General features: G+C 46.2%; 1 protein-coding gene across 1 annotated transcript; it reads right to left on the bottom strand.

Annotated features, from left to right (window-relative positions):
• Positions 1-3,289: 3,289 nt before the first annotated feature.
• Positions 3,290-16,313, bottom strand: PLPPR3 (phospholipid phosphatase related 3). Its single transcript, XM_060784916.2, has 8 exons — positions 15,899-16,313; positions 11,624-11,725; positions 11,245-11,430; positions 9,617-9,746; positions 8,178-8,373; positions 6,765-6,822; positions 6,431-6,604; positions 3,290-5,719 (listed from the first exon to the last, which is right to left on the bottom strand). Exons 2-8 carry the CDS (start codon positions 11,696-11,698, stop codon positions 4,394-4,396), a joined length of 2,145 nt encoding a protein of 714 aa, XP_060640899.1. The 5' UTR covers positions 11,699-11,725; positions 15,899-16,313; the 3' UTR covers positions 3,290-4,393.
• Between the last annotated feature and the right edge of the window lie 202 nt (positions 16,314-16,515).

Here is a 16,515-nt window from a genome sequence, read left to right as displayed (position 1 = left end):
CATTTGGGCATATTGAGTATTTGTGCCAAATTTGGTCTGGATCCATCATTTTTTGAGTCCACAATGCTCTCTGGATGTAGGTGAACTACAACTCCAAAATTCAAGGTCAATGCCCACCAAACTCTTCCAGTATTTTCTGTTGGTCATGGGAGTTCTGTGTGCCAAGTTCGGTTCAATTCCATCACTGGTGGAGTTCAGTATGCTCTTTGATTGTAGGTAAACTATAAATCCCAGCAACTTCAACTCTCCAAATGTTCAAATCTATTTTCCCCAAACTCCACCAGTGTTGCTACTGTATTCCTCTCAATTTTGATCTAGTTCTATCATTGTTTGAGTCCACAGTACTCTCTGGATGTAGGTAAACTACAACTCCAAAATTCAAGGTCAATGCCCACCAAACTCTTCCAGTATTTTCTGTTGGTCATGGGAGTTCTGTGTGCCAAGTTCAGTTCAATTCCATCACTGGTGGAGTTCAGTATGCTCTTTGATTGTAGGTAAACTATAAATCCCAGCAACTTCAACTCTCCAAATGTTCAGATCTATTTTCCCCAAACTCCACCAGTGTTGCTACTGTATTCCTGTCAATTTTGGTCTTGATCTATCATTGTTTGAGTCCACAGTGCTCTCTGGATGTAGATGAACTACAACTCCAGCACTCAAGGCCAATGCCCACCAAACTCTTCCAGTATTTTCTGTTGGACATGGGAGTTTGTGTGCCAAGTTTGGTTCAATTTCATCATTGGTGGAGTTTGGAATGCTATTTGATTATAGGTGAACTATAAATCCCAGCAACTACAACTCCCAAATGACATCTCCCAACCCAACCTGTATTACAATTTGGGCATACCGGGTATTTGTGCCAAATTTGGTCCAGTGAATGAAAATATATCCTGCATATCAGATATTGACATGACGATTCATAACAGTAGTGACATGACATTGTCCTAATTCCAACAGACCTCACTACCTCTGAGGATGCTTGCCATAGATGCAGGCGAAACGTCAGGAGAAATGCCTCTAGAACATGGCTCTATAGCCCGAAAAAACCCACAAGAACCTAGTGATTCCAGCCATGAAAGCCTTCGACAATACAGTGACATGACAGTTATGAATTAGCAACAAGAATAGTGTTATGTTTGGGGGTCACCACAACATGAGGAACTGTATTAAGGGGTCACGGCATTAGGAAGGTTGAGAAACATGGGCTGATAGTTATGTAATATTGAGGAATCCTAGGATGCCTTCTTCAAAATTGGTCTTACTATTGCCTTTTGTAGGCTCTATGGTATTTGTCCCTGCTCCAACGAGGCAGTGATCATCTTCGTACGTAAACCACTCAGCCAATTCATCAAGCTTTATCATTGGACGAAAACTCCAGTCTCGGAAAACCATTTGGATTTGCTTTTTTGGATCCCTTTATTTATCTTCGGCTTCCACATCACCCTTTGCCGGCGCCAAATTTCAAACAAGAAGACTCTCATTTTTCTTTTTCAGTTTTCGCGACCGTATATAAGACATTTGGAAACGGCATGGGCAGCCCCAATGGTATTCAATGACAAATCTGTACAGAGTTTGGAAAAACAAGGATGGAAACTCAAAACAGATCCACGGCGAATTTTCCCACCCGTGGGCCGAACCTCAAAGAGAACGTCCCAAAATGTCCCCAAAATGCATGCTCCCCCCTTCCCCCCACTTTGTGAATGCGTCCCTCTTCTAACCCCGCCGTTTCTCATGCTGTGGGTCGGGATTCTTTCTAAAAATCCCCTTAAAGTTCTATCTTCCCTTCTTCTTTAGGATGAATCCTTTTCTACATGCCAAAATTCCTACAAAAAGAGGCCTACGGAGTCATCTACCATGGGAGGATGAAGGCAGTTGGGCGCCACTTTCAATGCAACGGAGGTGTCTTGAGAGTTGTCTTTTCGTCCCTCTTTGGCAGAGAAGGTTAAGCAACAACTCCCAGGAGCCAGGGCAGTTTAAACTGGCGTCGAATCGCACTAATCATACAGTGTAGATCAGGCATGAGCAAACTTTCTAACCTGGAGGCTGCATGCTAGCACTCCCTGCTAGGAGGACTGGTTTCCCGATGATGAAAGGAAAGAAGGGGAAGATGGAAGGTGAAAAAGGGAGAGTGGGAAGAAAGAGGGAAGAAAAGACAAAAGGGAAGAAAGGATGAAACGGTGGGAAGGAAGGAAGGAAGGGAAGGAACGAAGAAAGGGAGGAAGGATGGAAGGAAGGAAGGGAAAAGGAAAAAGAGAAGGAAGGGAAGAAGTGAAGGATAAAGGAAAGAGAGAAGGAAAGAAAGACAAAAGGGAAGGAGGGGAAAGAGAGAGGGGAAAGAGCGAAGGAGAGAAGGATGAGAAGGGAGAGGGGGAGAAGGAAGGAAATAGAGAAGGAAGGAAAGACAAATGTGAGGGAGGGAAGGAGAAAGGGAGGGAAAGAAGGAAGAAAGGATGATAGGTGGAAGGGAAAGAGGGAGGTGAGGGAGGGAAGGAGGAAGGAAATAGAAGGAAGGAAGGAGGAAAGGGTGGAAGGGAAGAGGAAGGTAAGAAAGACAAAAGGCAAGGAAGGAAAGAGGGAAAGGAAGGAAAGAGGGAAGGAAAGAATAATGAAAGGGTGGAAGGGAAGGATGGAAGGAGGAAGAGGGAGGGAAGGGAGGGAAGGAGAAAGGGAGTGAAGGAAGGGTGGAAGGGAAAGAGGGAGGTGAGGTAAGGAAGGAGGAAAGAAAGAGAAGGAAGGAAAGGAGGAAAGGGTGGAAGGGAAGAGGAAAGAAAAAAGACAAGAGGCAAGGAAGGAAAGAGGGAAAGGAAGGAAAGAGGAAAGGAAAGAAAAATGAAAGGGTGGAAGGGAAGGATGGAAAGAGGAAGAGGGAAGGGAGGGAGGGAGGGAAGGAGGGAGGAAATAGAGAAGGAAGGAAAGACAAAAGGGAGGGAAGGAAGGAGAAAGGGAGGGAAGGAAGAAAGGGTGGAAGGGAAGAGGAAGGAAAGAAAGACAAGAGGCAAGGAAGGATAGAGGGAGAGGAAGAAAAGAGGGAAGGAAATAAAAACGAAAGGGTGGAAGGGAAGGATGGAAGGAGAAAAAGGGAGGGAATGGGGGAGGGAAGGAAGGAAAAACAAAAAGGTGGAAGGGAATGAGAAAGAGGGAGGGAAGGAAGAAGGAAGGAAGGATAGGATGGTGAAAGAGGAGGTCTGAGAAAAGAGCCCAAAGGGCTGCATCCGCCCCCCAGGCCTGAGTTTGCCCATGCCTGGTGTAGATGAACCCAACGATAGCAAAAGACCTTTGGAAACAACAGTTTCCCTTTCCGCTCCCCTTTAATCTTTAATTCAAAAATGTGAGGACAAAAAAACTGGATTATTGGACAAAAGCGTATAGTACATTGTTTGACTCTTTCGCAAGGAACAATGGGACATGGGAATGAATTTTTAACCAGGAACAAAAACACAATTACAGGCTGAATTAAGTGAACCACTACTTCTACTCTCGAATACTCCCCATGTTTATGACATTCCATGCTCACTGTCTCGCTTGGCTGGGGAATAGCTCACTCGTTTACCCCTCCAAACCAAAGGCATCCCTCTCCATATTTCTATACATTTTTAATGTCTTCCTCATGCAATTTCTCCCAGCGCTCCTTTCCAAAAAGCACCAAGAACCATCAGTTTGAATGATGTGACGGCGTTGAAAACATTCTAGCTGACGCAGCGAGAATGCTGGACACAACCGAGATTCACATCCTTGCTCAACGGCTTTGCTTTCTTGCAGGTGTTACTGTGAGGAAGACAAAATATTCCCCCAAAAGCCTATTCGACCTTTCTTCCTTATCGATGGAAGAATATCCGTCCTATGCTTTCTTCTTTTTCTTCCTCGTACAGTCTACAACTAAGTTAATATCTTTCAATCAGCAGTGTCCATGGGGGGGGGGGGGGATCCCGGCAAAACACAGGGTCCGATCCCCACGCATTTCCAACCCTCCTTCTTTTGTTCATTTACTATTTACACATTCCCTCGTTTTGCCGACAAAATTCTTTGCTTTGCGCTGGAAACTACATTCCGGGAATACAGAGGAATCTTTCTATCTTCTATAAAAATTCCTGCACTCTAGCTACCTGGCTCTAATTTTACAATCAATAGTTTTACAATCGGTAGGTGTGAATAAGGTGTTGATCAGCAGGCTTTTTTCCCTCCACTACGAAAAAATCCAATCAATGTTCAGCCAAAACGATCACCGCTGAATCTGTACAATTCACGGTCAATTGACAACTTTGTTTGAAGTGAGGCGCTAGTCTGTGTGTGTGACCACCACAAAACGAACCCGAACCGCTATCCTAAATACATTTCTTTTTCGTGGAGGAATCGTACATGTCTCCATTCAAGTTTTGGCACCAAATCTGGTGCGTTATTCCTTAAACCGCCGGTTGGCTTGCATTTTCTTGTAGAAGTTCTCGGCCTCCTCGGCAGGGCCGTCCTTCTCACTGACGGTCAGGCTGCACGGCTTCCTCCGCAGCGTCGATTCTCGGCTGGCCACTCCCAGCGCGCTCTCCAGGGCCATGGCCTCTGCTGTCCCCAAGGCTGCTCCCACCCCAGCGGCCACGTTGATGGTGGCCACGCTCCCGTACCGGGACTCCATGTCCTGCTCCATGTCGCTGACAGATGAGCCAGGCGACACCCCGCCACCACTGCTCTTTGCCACCCGGAAGCCACGATAGTCTTTGCCCGCCTCGCTGATCTCGTACACGTCTTGCCCGCCATCTGAGGGTTGTTTCTGGGTGGCCTTCCACTCCCAGGGTCCATTCCCAGATGAGAGGTGGACAATGGGGTGGTGCGGCGCGTGGGCATCGATGGTAACCACACTAGAGCTGTCCCGCTCAGACGGGGAGCGATACTGTGATGAGTCAGAGCTGGTGGAGGAGGAAGAGGTGGTCTCCGAGTGCTTCGGCGTCACCGACACCATCCCCGGTGGCTTGGACATTGCGATCACCTGCATCAGCCGTGGCGGGTTGGCCACACGTTGTGCCGCTGAGCCTTTCTCAGCCATCATCATCCATTTGGCCCGTACAGCGGAGCTGCTCTTGGGGGAGATGTTGGCCCCATTGTTGCCTTGGCTCTCTTCGGGGATGTGGACCAGCTGTGTGGCTCCAGGGCGAGGCTGGATGAGGACACGGGGCCCCAAGGAGGCCCGCTCTGCCGTCCGGGCCTGCACGGTTGGGTACAAGGATGACGGGACATGCTCCTCCTCTTCTCCCACTAAGGAATCGGAGCCAACACGCCGGGCCACCTCCTCGGCTAGCGTCATTCCACGGCCTTCCACCGACTTCTGCTTCCACTCGGTGATCAGTTGCTTGGAGCGGGAGGCATCCACAGGCACATGGATCGTCATGTGGCGCCGGGCTGGGTCATCCATGGAGGGCGTGTTGACCCGGGGCAAGGTGTTGCTGAAGGTGACCATGTTCTCCTTGCCCATGGGGCTGCGGGGCGCCAAGAGGTCGACGTCCACGCTGGCTCGTTTGAGGCTGCCCAGGGAGTTCTTTTCACGCTGGACTTGGCGGTTCATCCCGTCCAGGCGAGCTGGGTGCGGATTCAGCTCATCTGTGCTGACCGACTTGTTCTGGTGGTAGACCGAGTCATGGCCGCGTTGGGTCAAGGCTCGCAGGGCGTCCTTGGTGGGTGGGTTGGAGGGTGCCTTTTCTGCCGGGGCTTGGAAGTTGCCCACCGCGTGGTATGCCTGGGAAGTGTAAGAAGACAGTGGTTAGGGGCTACAAGTGAGGCAGATCCTACCTAAACCTTACGAAGAATTTCGTGATGGTCAGAGCCATTCGACAGTAGAAAATGCTGCTGCCTGGGAGTCCCGGAAAAGGCTCCTTCCTTCTCGAAGTATTTCAGAAGAGGCTGGATGACCACCTGTCAGGAGAACTTTGATTGTGTCTACCTTGAGATCTTTTCCAACTTTACAATTCTATGATGATATCATCACACACCTTAGGCCACCTCAGCTCATCCCAGAGCAATTTCTCTACCCCTGAGATCTTTCTGAATTCCAAGATTGCTTCCAAAACAAAAGCCAGAAGAGGAGGCAAATCCACTCCTGGTTTGGAACAAATTGATATTTTTTGCAATTGAAAGTACAGCTTTCAAATTGTTGTCCAATTTGAAAGCTTTATGTACATCATCATAATTCAAAGACACAATCAAAGCATTCCCAACAAATGGCCACCCAGCCTCTGTTTCAAAACCTCCAGAGAAGGAGGCCACAAGACTCCCAGGCAGAATACTCCTCAAATGTCTAGGTGGAATCTTATTACACTTTGGGTAATTCTAAGCCCTAGAAACTCACCTTTTTAAGGCTTTTGGGGGCAGTGAGTGGGAAGGTCTGGAGGTCTAGGTACTACCCTGGGTTGTCATTTGCCCACCTGAATTTGAAAAGGGAATTGCTCACCAGGTAAGCGGCGATGCCGGAGCCGATGAGGAATCCCACGTAAACGTCAATGGGGTGGCTGCGGTACTGGGTGATCTGTGTGAGGCCGCAGACACCGGCGGCAATGGCAAAGGCGAAGACCAGGATGGGCTTGAGGAGTTTGGTAGTGTCCGAGATGATGGAGTTGAAGTACATCTGCGGAGGGAATGCGTTGGTCAGCATCTACATGGAGTCAAGCTCTTGCCCCCTTCCCTGTTGGCGCACTTTGGTCTCCCCAATTTGGCCTCCCCAATTTCGTGTTTATTGATACCATTTGGTCATCCGGAAAGGCCCTTTTCCTTGGAAGGATACTCACCGAAACATAGACGGCGGCAAAAGCAGACAGAGTGGCATGTTGGGAAGGAAAAGTCTTCCTAAAAGAGAGCAGAGCAGACAGCATGGTGACCTTCTTTTGCAGCAATTGTGAAGGCTTGGGAAATTGAGGGGCTCTATCTATCATCTGACTATCAATCATCTTATCTATTCAAGGTGTGCAAAACGGCTGCAATCCGATTAGTAATTCGTTTTGAAGATTCAGATGGCCTCCACTGTGTTTTGTAATGTAATCCAAATCTCCGAATCTTCATCATTGTTTTGCTCGTTTCTGTCATTTGTAGGGCTATCAGCATTGAACTTAGCACACTTGTAGGCAACATTTCCAACCTTAAGACTGCCAAGTTTCAGAACGTTTCGGTCATTCACTGATCTTTCGGAAACATTTAAATCTTTTACAAATAGGAGGAGACCAGCTTTGCAGAAAGCCGTGTGATTGGCTGACAAGGAAAAAAACAGCATGCACCTGCTGTTGTCAATCACATCCCCTCCAGGGAATTACAGAGTAATGTTACATTAAAATCCAATTAGTAATTCATTTTGGAGATTCGGATGGCTTTTGCTGTGTTTCATAAAAATTCGGAGGGGGTCCCATTTCTTTTCATACTCTCAATCTCCGAAGCTTTGTCATTGTTTTGCTCATTTCTCTGTCATTTGTGTGGCTACCACATTGAACTTGGAACACTTGTAGGCAACATTTCTGACCTTAAGCCTGCCAAGTTTCAGAATGTTTCAGTCAACCACTGATTTTTAGGAAACATTTAAAGCTTTTACAAATAAAAGGAGAAGACCAGCTTTGCAGAAAGCTGTATGATTGGCTGACAAGGAAAAAAACAGCATGCATCTGCCGTTTTTAATTACAACTACTCCTTCCCCTCCCAGACAATTACAGAGTAATGTTACATTGAAAAAAACACAGTTTGAAATGCTCCCAAACAAATGTTTTTGGGACTTCTGTTTCGTTTCGTAATGCTACGGAGGGGGGTCCCATTCCACTTAGTACGACAGATGGCTATCCAACCTCATTGACATTAGCAGGTTCATGGAGAAATAGGGCTATTGGATCAAAGAATCCTAGAGTTGGAAGGGACCCCCAAAGGTCATCCAATGCAACTCCATTCTGCCCCGCAGGAAAACATAATCAAAACCCTCCCAACAGATGGCCATCCAGTTTAAAAACCTCCATAGAAGGAGACTCCTTCAATCAGGGGCCCTTGGTTTGCAGCCACAGTCAAACACTACAGTATGCTCAATGTAGGGAAGTGGATAATACCTAAAACATAAAAGTTTATTAACAGTTCGAGATATTTCATTTGACTCTGAAATGACATGGATCCTCCAACTTTCTCTGCCTCAGCCTCCTGCCCTTGTCCTCAACTGCAAAAGGCAGACTTACCTGGCGGAAAGGATGGCATGCAAGTCTTGACCCGCACAGATGTCCTGCGTAATGTACGGGTTGGCATCGCAGGAGATCCCCAAAAGTGTGTAGTTGGGTTTGCAAACGGTCAGGAAGAAGGGAGCATGGTAGCCAGTGGCCAGCTGGATCACGTCCGTCACGAGGGCTGTGGCACAAAGGCCGAAGACATGGACGCCTGGGCAGCAGAGAGAGGATTGGTTTCAGCAAGATCAGGTTTTGCACCTGCAACACGATGGATGGATGGATGGATAGATAGATGGATGGATGGATGGAGATAGAGATAGAGATAGAGATAGAGATAGAGATAGAGATAGAGATAGAGATAGAGATAGAGATAGAGATAGAGATAGAGATAGAGATAGAGATAGAGATAGAGATAGAGATAGAGATAGAGATGAATCATGGAGAGACCCCAAGGGCCAACACAATGGATGGATGGATGGATAGATAGATAGATAGATAGATAGATAGATAGATAGATAGATAGATAGATATAGATAGAGATAGAATCATGGAAGAGGCCCCAAGGGCCAACCCCGATAAATAGATGGATGGATGGATGGATTGATGGATAGATTGATGGATAGATAGATTGGTTGGTTGATTGATTGATTGATTGATTGATAGAGGGGTGGGTGAATGTATGTATGTATGTATGTATGGATAGATAGATAGATAGATAGAATCATGGAAGAGACGCCAAGGGTCAATTCCGTAGATTGATTGATAGATAGATAGATAGATAGATAGAATCATGGAAGAGACCCCAAGGGCCAACCCCAGTTGATGGATGGATGGATAGATAGATAGACTGATAGATAGAGGGGTGGGTGAGTAGATAGATGGATGGATGGATGGATGAATAGAATCATGGAAGATACCCCAATGGCCAACTCTGTAGATGGATGGGTAGATAGATAGATAGATAGATAGATAGATAGATAGATAGATTACCTAAAATAGAAGATAAATGAGATAGGTAGGTAGGTAGGTAGGTAGAATCACTGAAGAGGCCCCAAAGGCCATGCAGTCCAACCATCTAGTGCAGGCATGGGCACTAGACTTCAACTCCTAGGTGTTTTGGACTTCAACTCCGCATTTCTGGGAGTTGAAGTCCAAAACACCTGGAGGATCGAAGTTTGCCCATGCCTATTCTAGTGGATACCAAAGGCTCCAGGATATATGATAGCTGGCCCTGGCTTGAAAGCACTAAACGTGAAAAGGATCTAGGAGTGTTAGTAGAATATAAACAAGCATGCGCCATGCATAGGTGTGATGTGGCAGCCCAAAAAGCATTAGGAAGATGGTGTCCAGATGGAGGGAAATCCTAGCCCTACTCTCTTTGGCTCGCCTGGAACGACCCTGTGTCCCATTCTGGGCAAAGCCATTGAAGGAGGAGGTGGACAAGATGAACGTACCCACAAACCTGACCGTCCTGCGGAGGAAGGAGTTGAAGTTGCAGCCGCCGGCGTTGATGCTGCCTTCAGAGCCGCCGCGGCCTTTCGTCTTGGACTGCAGGCAATACACAATGCCTTCGCCGACCATAATCTGAGGGCAAGGGAAGAGGAGTGGGTTTTAGAAAGGACGCCTTTCCAATTTGGTCATTTTATCCATGTTTTTAGGATCAATTTGGGGTCCTGTAGCTTGAGATCACTTTCAGGATGGGCTACAGCTCCCAGGAGCCCATAGCATTGGCAGTTCAGGTGCCTCATTATATATGTATATTTTCATTATTTTTACATTTTTTAAATTTTAGCCGGAATCTCTCAATTTGGTCTTTTGTTGTATCTCGCGAGAGTGGCAAGTCAGAAATTTGGGGCTACATCATTGTGCAGTTGTAGAAAAACATAAAATAAAATATTTTTAAAAGCTCACAGGAATGACGGAGGAAGTCTTCTGAATGGATTGGGCTTTCTGAGGTGTGATGGGACAAAGTGGAGCATTCCCTGAGGGTAAGGATTGTAGTATTTGGGTGTGATGGGGTCAGTATGCATTTCATCTGCAGGGGAAAAAAACTACAGATCGAAAGAGAAGAGTTTCCTCATATGGTGAGGTCCTAAATGGCTCAAACGGGGTGGAGTCAAAAAATCCTAAAAGGTAGGTGGTATGCAAAATAGCAGAAATCTGTTTTGTTTTTGGAAAGATTCCTGGAGATTTGGAGGGATGGTTATTCAAATTCGTAATTCAGAACCCTGAGTTCCGTTTTTGTTTGGTAGATTCGGTTAATTTTGAGACTTGTTTCTCTGTCATTTTTATGGCTATCAGGATGAAACTTGCCATACTTGTAGGACACACTTACAACTTTAAGCCTGCCAAGTTCCAGAACATTTCACTTATCCACTGATTTTAAGGAAATTTTTTAAAGTTTTTCCAAATTAAAGGAGGAGACCAGCTTTGCAGAAAGCCATGTGATTGGCTGACAAGGAAAAAACCAACATGCAGCTGTTGTCAATCACATCAGCCCCCTACCACCCGAGACAATTACGGAGTATGTTACACTGAAAAAAAACAAGGCATGAAACACTTTGAAACAATGTATCTTTACTAATATCTCTGAAACTTTTCAGAGGCTTCCATTTTGTTTCAGTAAGATTCAATCCATTGGTGGTCAGTAAATTTAGAGCCCGTTTCTCCATCATTTTTAAGGCTATCAGGATGAAACTTGCCATACTTGTAGGACACACTTACAACTTCAAGCCTGCCAAGTTTCAGAATGTTTTGATCATCCACTAATTTTTAGGAATTTTAAAAAGTTTTTGCAAATAAGAGGAGACCAGCTTTGCAGAAAGCCATGTGATTGGCTGACAAGGAAAAAAACAGCATGTAGCTACCGTTGTCAATCACATCAGCTCCATCCCACCCCAGACAATTATGGAGTATGTTACATGGAAAAAAATCCACAGTATAAAACGCTCTGAAACAACTAATCTTTACTAATTTCTCTGAAACTTTTTGGAGGACTCTATGAACGCAGTGGAAGTTGGTGATCTTTTGGAGGCCTTTGCTGCCTCGGAAATGAAGAAGAGGAAGGGAGGTTTATGCTCACCGAAGCAGCCGGTGCAGCGAAGGCCAAGCTGAGCAGCATCAAGAGCGGGATCATCTCCTCGTTGGTCTCCACGTAGGGCATGGAGAGCGCCCGGTCATAGCACTGGAAGCCCACCTTGGCCGGCTTAAAGAGGTCCGTCAGCTCCAGAAAGTAGAGTGTCACGATGGAGGAAGCCACGATGGGCAGCTGGAAGACCAAAACACAAACAGAACAAACGCAAGTCGTTCGGAGCCTATGGGTTCGAACCATCGAAGAGAGAAACCCAACAAAACTCTTTGTGCCATTCTGCGGCTTCAGGGCATCGTGCTGTAAGCCCAATGCTTACAGCATAATGCCAGCTCTCAATCTTTGTCTTTTATATTATAACTGCTTTACTTACCTCCACAAAGTAGAAACAAGGCAAGAGCGTCATGCTGTCTTTGGGCGGCTTTGGCTTCTCCTTGGCAGAGATCATGGTTTTGCGGCAACGAGGCCTCAGGCGCTGTTGAGAAAGAAACGGAAGTGGAAGTGCAAAAGCCCTAGGAAGCTTAAGCTCATTGGTTCTTCATTGCGGTGCCAGGACTCGCCCTCCACTCTGCTCTGCTTCCACTTTCTAACAGAGATTAGATTGAACATTCCTCATCCTGTCTCTAAAAGAAGGAAGACCTTTTGGAATCATGGAGTTGGAAGAGATTCTCAAAGGCTATTATTATTATTATTATTATTATTATTATTATTATTATTATTTCGTGCAAGTCGCTTCTGGTGTGAGAGAATTGACTGTCTGCAAGGACATTGCCCAGGGGATGCCCGGATGTTTGATGTTTTACCATCCTTGTGGGAGGCTTCTCTCATGTCCCCGCATGAGGAGCTGGAGCTAACAGAGGGAGCTCAACATGCTCTTCCCAGATTTGAACCACTGACCTGTTGGTCATCAGTCCTGCCAGCACAAGGGTTTAACGTATTTTGCCACCAGGGGCTCCATTATTGTTGTTGTTAATACTAGTAATACTAATAATAATAATTAGTAGTAGTAGTATTAATATTACTATTAATACTCTCTCCACAAGGACACTCAAAGTGGTCATCCAGATTTATCACTACACCTGTGAGAACCATAGACTCCCAAAGACCATTCAATCCAACCCCCTTCTGCCAAATAGGAAAACAACATCAAAACCCTCCAGATAGATGGCCATCCAACCTCATAGACATTTGCAGGCTCATGAATAGGAGCATAGAATCCTAGTGTTGGAAGAGACACCCCTCACCAAGGCCAACCCCATTCTGCCATAAAGGAAGATACCATCTGATTCCTTCCGACAGATGGACACCCAACCTTCATTGACATTAGCTGCTTCATAGAAAGAAACAAGGCAATAGGATCATAGAATCCTAGAGTTGGAAGGGACCCCAAAGGCCATCCAGTCCAACCCGCTTCTTCCATGCAGGAAGTCACAATCAAAACCCTCCCAACAGATGGCCTCTGCTTCAAAACCCACAGAGAAGAAAGGCAACTCCACTGGGATCCAAGGAGGCATATTCCATCCTTGAAGATAGAAGATCTTACAACTTCTAAGGGTGCCTGCTATAGATGCAGGTGAAATATCAGGAGAGAATGCTTATGGAACATGGCCAGACAGCTCAGAAAACTATCAAAAACTGAGTGATTCCGGCCATGAAAGCCTTTGATGATACATTGAAGAAGTTCTTCCTAATGTTTAGGTGGGATCCCTTAAAAATGATCAAACCAGCATTCTCTATGTGTTTGGATGTCAAGCACAGTGTTTCTCAATCTGGGTCAATAACCCTGGGGGTGTCGCAAGGAGGGGGGTCAGAGGGGTCACCAAAGACCATCAGAAAACACAGTATTTTCTATTGGTCATGGGGGGTTGGCCAAATTCTCTCGGTGGGGTTCAGAATGCTCTTTGGTTGTAAGTGAGCTATAAATCCCAGTAACTACAACTCCCTAATGTCAAGGTCTATTTTCCACAAACTCCTCCAGTGATAACATTTGGGCATATTGAGTATTCATGCTAAGTTTGGTCCAGATCCATCATTGTTTGACTCTGCAGTGCTCTCTGGATGTCGATGAACTACAACTCCCAAACTCAAGGTCAATGCCCACCAAACCCTTCCAGTATTTTCTGTTGATCATGGGAGTTCTGTGTTGCAAGACTGGCTCCATTTCATTGTTGGTGGAGTTCAGAATGCTCTTTGAGATTGTAGATGAACTATAATTCCCAGCAACTTCAACTCCCAAATGACAAAATCCCCCCAACCCCACCAGTATTCAAATTTGGGCGTATCGGGTATTTGTGCCCAATTTGGTCCAGTGAATGAAAATACATCTTGCATATCAGATATTTTCATGACAATTTATAACAGTGGCAAAATGACTGTTATGAAGTAGCAACAAAAATAATATTATGGTTGGGGGTCACCACAACATGAGGAACTGTATTAAGGGGTCGCAGTATTAGGAAGGTTGAGAAACACTGCCCAAGCACTTAAAGAGACAGTTCTGAAAACCTCAAGGGGTTCAGCACAAGACATATCTCCTGGACCGGCGACTGCCTATAGGCTGAGCTCTATGGCACCTTGAGAAGGTGTTGCCGCCGATAATAAATCCAAGACACACCTCTTCCTTTGCAAAAGAAAAGGGAATGCATTGCTCGGGAAGAAGATGGAGATTGTCTTTGCATCTCAAGCCCTGGGAAGTTGCAGATTATGACCTACCTCCGGGAATAAGGGAAGAAAGGGTTTGGAAACCAGGTGTGTTTAGCTTGGAGAAAAAGAAAACAACCCAGTGAACACGAGAGCCATGTTGAAATATCTGAAAGGATGTCACATTGAAAAAAGGCGGGAGCTTGTTTTTGGCTTCTCCAGGTACGCGGATTCATACGGCAGGTTAAAGAGATTCTACTGACACATTATGAAGAACCTGCTGACAGTTTGAGCCGTTCGATAGGAATATGGGAGTCTACAGAGTCTCTATCTAGAGGTTTGTAAGCAGAGACTGGATGGCCATCTGTCGAGAGGGCTTGGATGGTGCCTTCCTGCCTGTCAGAATGGAGTTGGAATTGAGATGGACCCTTGGGGTCTCTTCCAACTCTGTAATTCTATTAATAATATTTTGTGTGTTCATAGAATTTGCTGGGATTAAGTCCTTGATCCAGCCACAAAAAGGGCTAGGAATGGGACCCCCAAAATGCTAAGCATGGACAGAATGGGCCAGGAATTCTACCTCAAGCATCTACAAAATGTGCCGGGAACAATACCCTGACTATCAGCAGAGTTTGCCAGGAATCATGTCCCGACCACAAAAAGATGCTAGGAATGGGACTGTGAGCATCCACCCAATATGCCAAGAGTGGTCCCCAAAACATATCCAGGATGGGAACCCAAACATCCAACACATGACAAAAATGATACCTGAAACACCTGACAAATGTGCCCAAAATGGGACCCCAAACACCCAACAAATGTGCTCAAAATGAGACCTAAACACCCAACAAATGTGTCCAAAATGGGATCCTAAGCACCCAAGAAATATGCCCAAAATTGGACCCTAAGCATCCAACAAATGTGCCCTACATGTGACCCCAAGCACCCAACAAGTGTGTCCAACATGGGACCCCGAACGCCCAACAAATGTGTCCAAAATGAGATCCCAGATCCTGAACAAATGTGCCCAAAATGGGACCCCGAACACTCGACAAATGTGCCCAAAATGGGATCCTAAGCACCCAACAAATGTGCCCAAAATGGTACCCCAAACACCCAAAAATGTGCCCAAAAAGAGTTCCTAAGCATTCAAGAAATGTGTCCAAAATGGGACCCTAAGCATCCAACAAATGTGCACAAATGGTACCCCAAACACCCAAAAATATGCCCAAAAAGAGTTCCTAAGCATTCAAGAAATGTGTCCAAAATGGGACCCTAAGCATCCAACAAATGTGCCCAAATGGGACCCCAAACATCCAAAAATGTGCCCAAAAAGAGTTCCTAAGCATTCAAGAAATGTGTCCAAAATGGGACCCTAAGCATCCAACAAATGTGCCCAAAATGGGACCCCAAACACCCAACAAGTGTGCCCAAAATGGGACCCAAAGCACCCACTAAATATACCCAAAATGGAACCCCAAATGCCCAATAAATGTGCCCAAAATGGGATCCCGAGTGCCCAACAAATGTGCCCAAAATGGGATCCTAATCACCCAAGAAATGTGGCCAAAATTGTACCAACAAATGTGCCCAATGTGGGACCCCGAGTGCCCAACAAATTTGCCCAAAATGGGATCCTAATCACCCAAGAAATGTGGCCAAAATTGTACCCTAAGCATCCAACAAGTGTGCCCAAAATGGGACCCCGAACACCCAAAAAATGTGGGAGGAACAATACCCTCAGCTTGGGCAGATTTGGCAAGGAATCGTATCACAAACCGCCCCAAAACATGCCAAGGACAGTGCCCAAAATGGGCTGGGAATGGGACCCCAAGCACCTATGGAATGGATCGAATGTGCCGGGAATCATTATCCTCAGCCATCCTCCAAATGTGCCAGGAATGGTGCCTTGAACATGTACGGCATGCGAGCATCCTTTGTCTGGACCCGACTGGGTACCAAATGCCTGGGATGCCAAGCCCAGCTGCAAACGCCTTCCCAAACCTACCTGTCCCGCATCTGCCTGCCTTTCCCTCCTCTTTGTGGCTGAAATCAATGGGGGCGATGGCTCCGACTCTTGACGCAAAGCCAAAGGGGCTCCTCCCTCAGTTCAGCTCCTCTTCATCCTTGTTGGGAGACCTTTCCCCTTTAGCAGGGGCAAACCTAAAAGAAAAGGAGGAGGATTGGGATCCAGCCTGGGCTTGGTGTGCCTCCCTTTCTTTCTCTGCTCAAAATGGCTTTGGAGGGGAGTCTCTGTCTCTTTTTTCCAGCTGCTGCAGGGCTGCTTCGGCACAAAGAAGGGGGGAAGAGGAGGGGGAGACGGGGCCTTTGTGTGTTCAGTGTCAGCGTATTCCGTTTCCATAGAGAAGGCTCACAGCATCCTCCTCATCATCACCATCATTCTCCTTGTCCAGGAAAAGATGCCGAGATTTGCAGCTGGAGAAAGGAAAAGAAAAAGGGAAACACAGCTGGGGGAAGAAAGCACCTCATTGTTGGGTGTGTTTTCCCCCCAGCACCGATTGCAAAGCCGTTGCATTAAATCATCGTAATAATAATTGCATTGATCATGATCGTCCAAGAATCGGTTACTTAGTGCTTGGCAGAAGAAGAGATTGTTTCTGAGCA

The sequence above is a fragment of the Anolis sagrei genome, chromosome X (genome assembly GCF_037176765.1).
Source record: "Anolis sagrei isolate rAnoSag1 chromosome X, rAnoSag1.mat, whole genome shotgun sequence".
Lineage (NCBI taxonomy): Eukaryota > Metazoa > Chordata > Lepidosauria > Squamata > Dactyloidae > Anolis > Anolis sagrei.
This window is presented reverse-complemented; position numbering and strand designations above follow the sequence as displayed.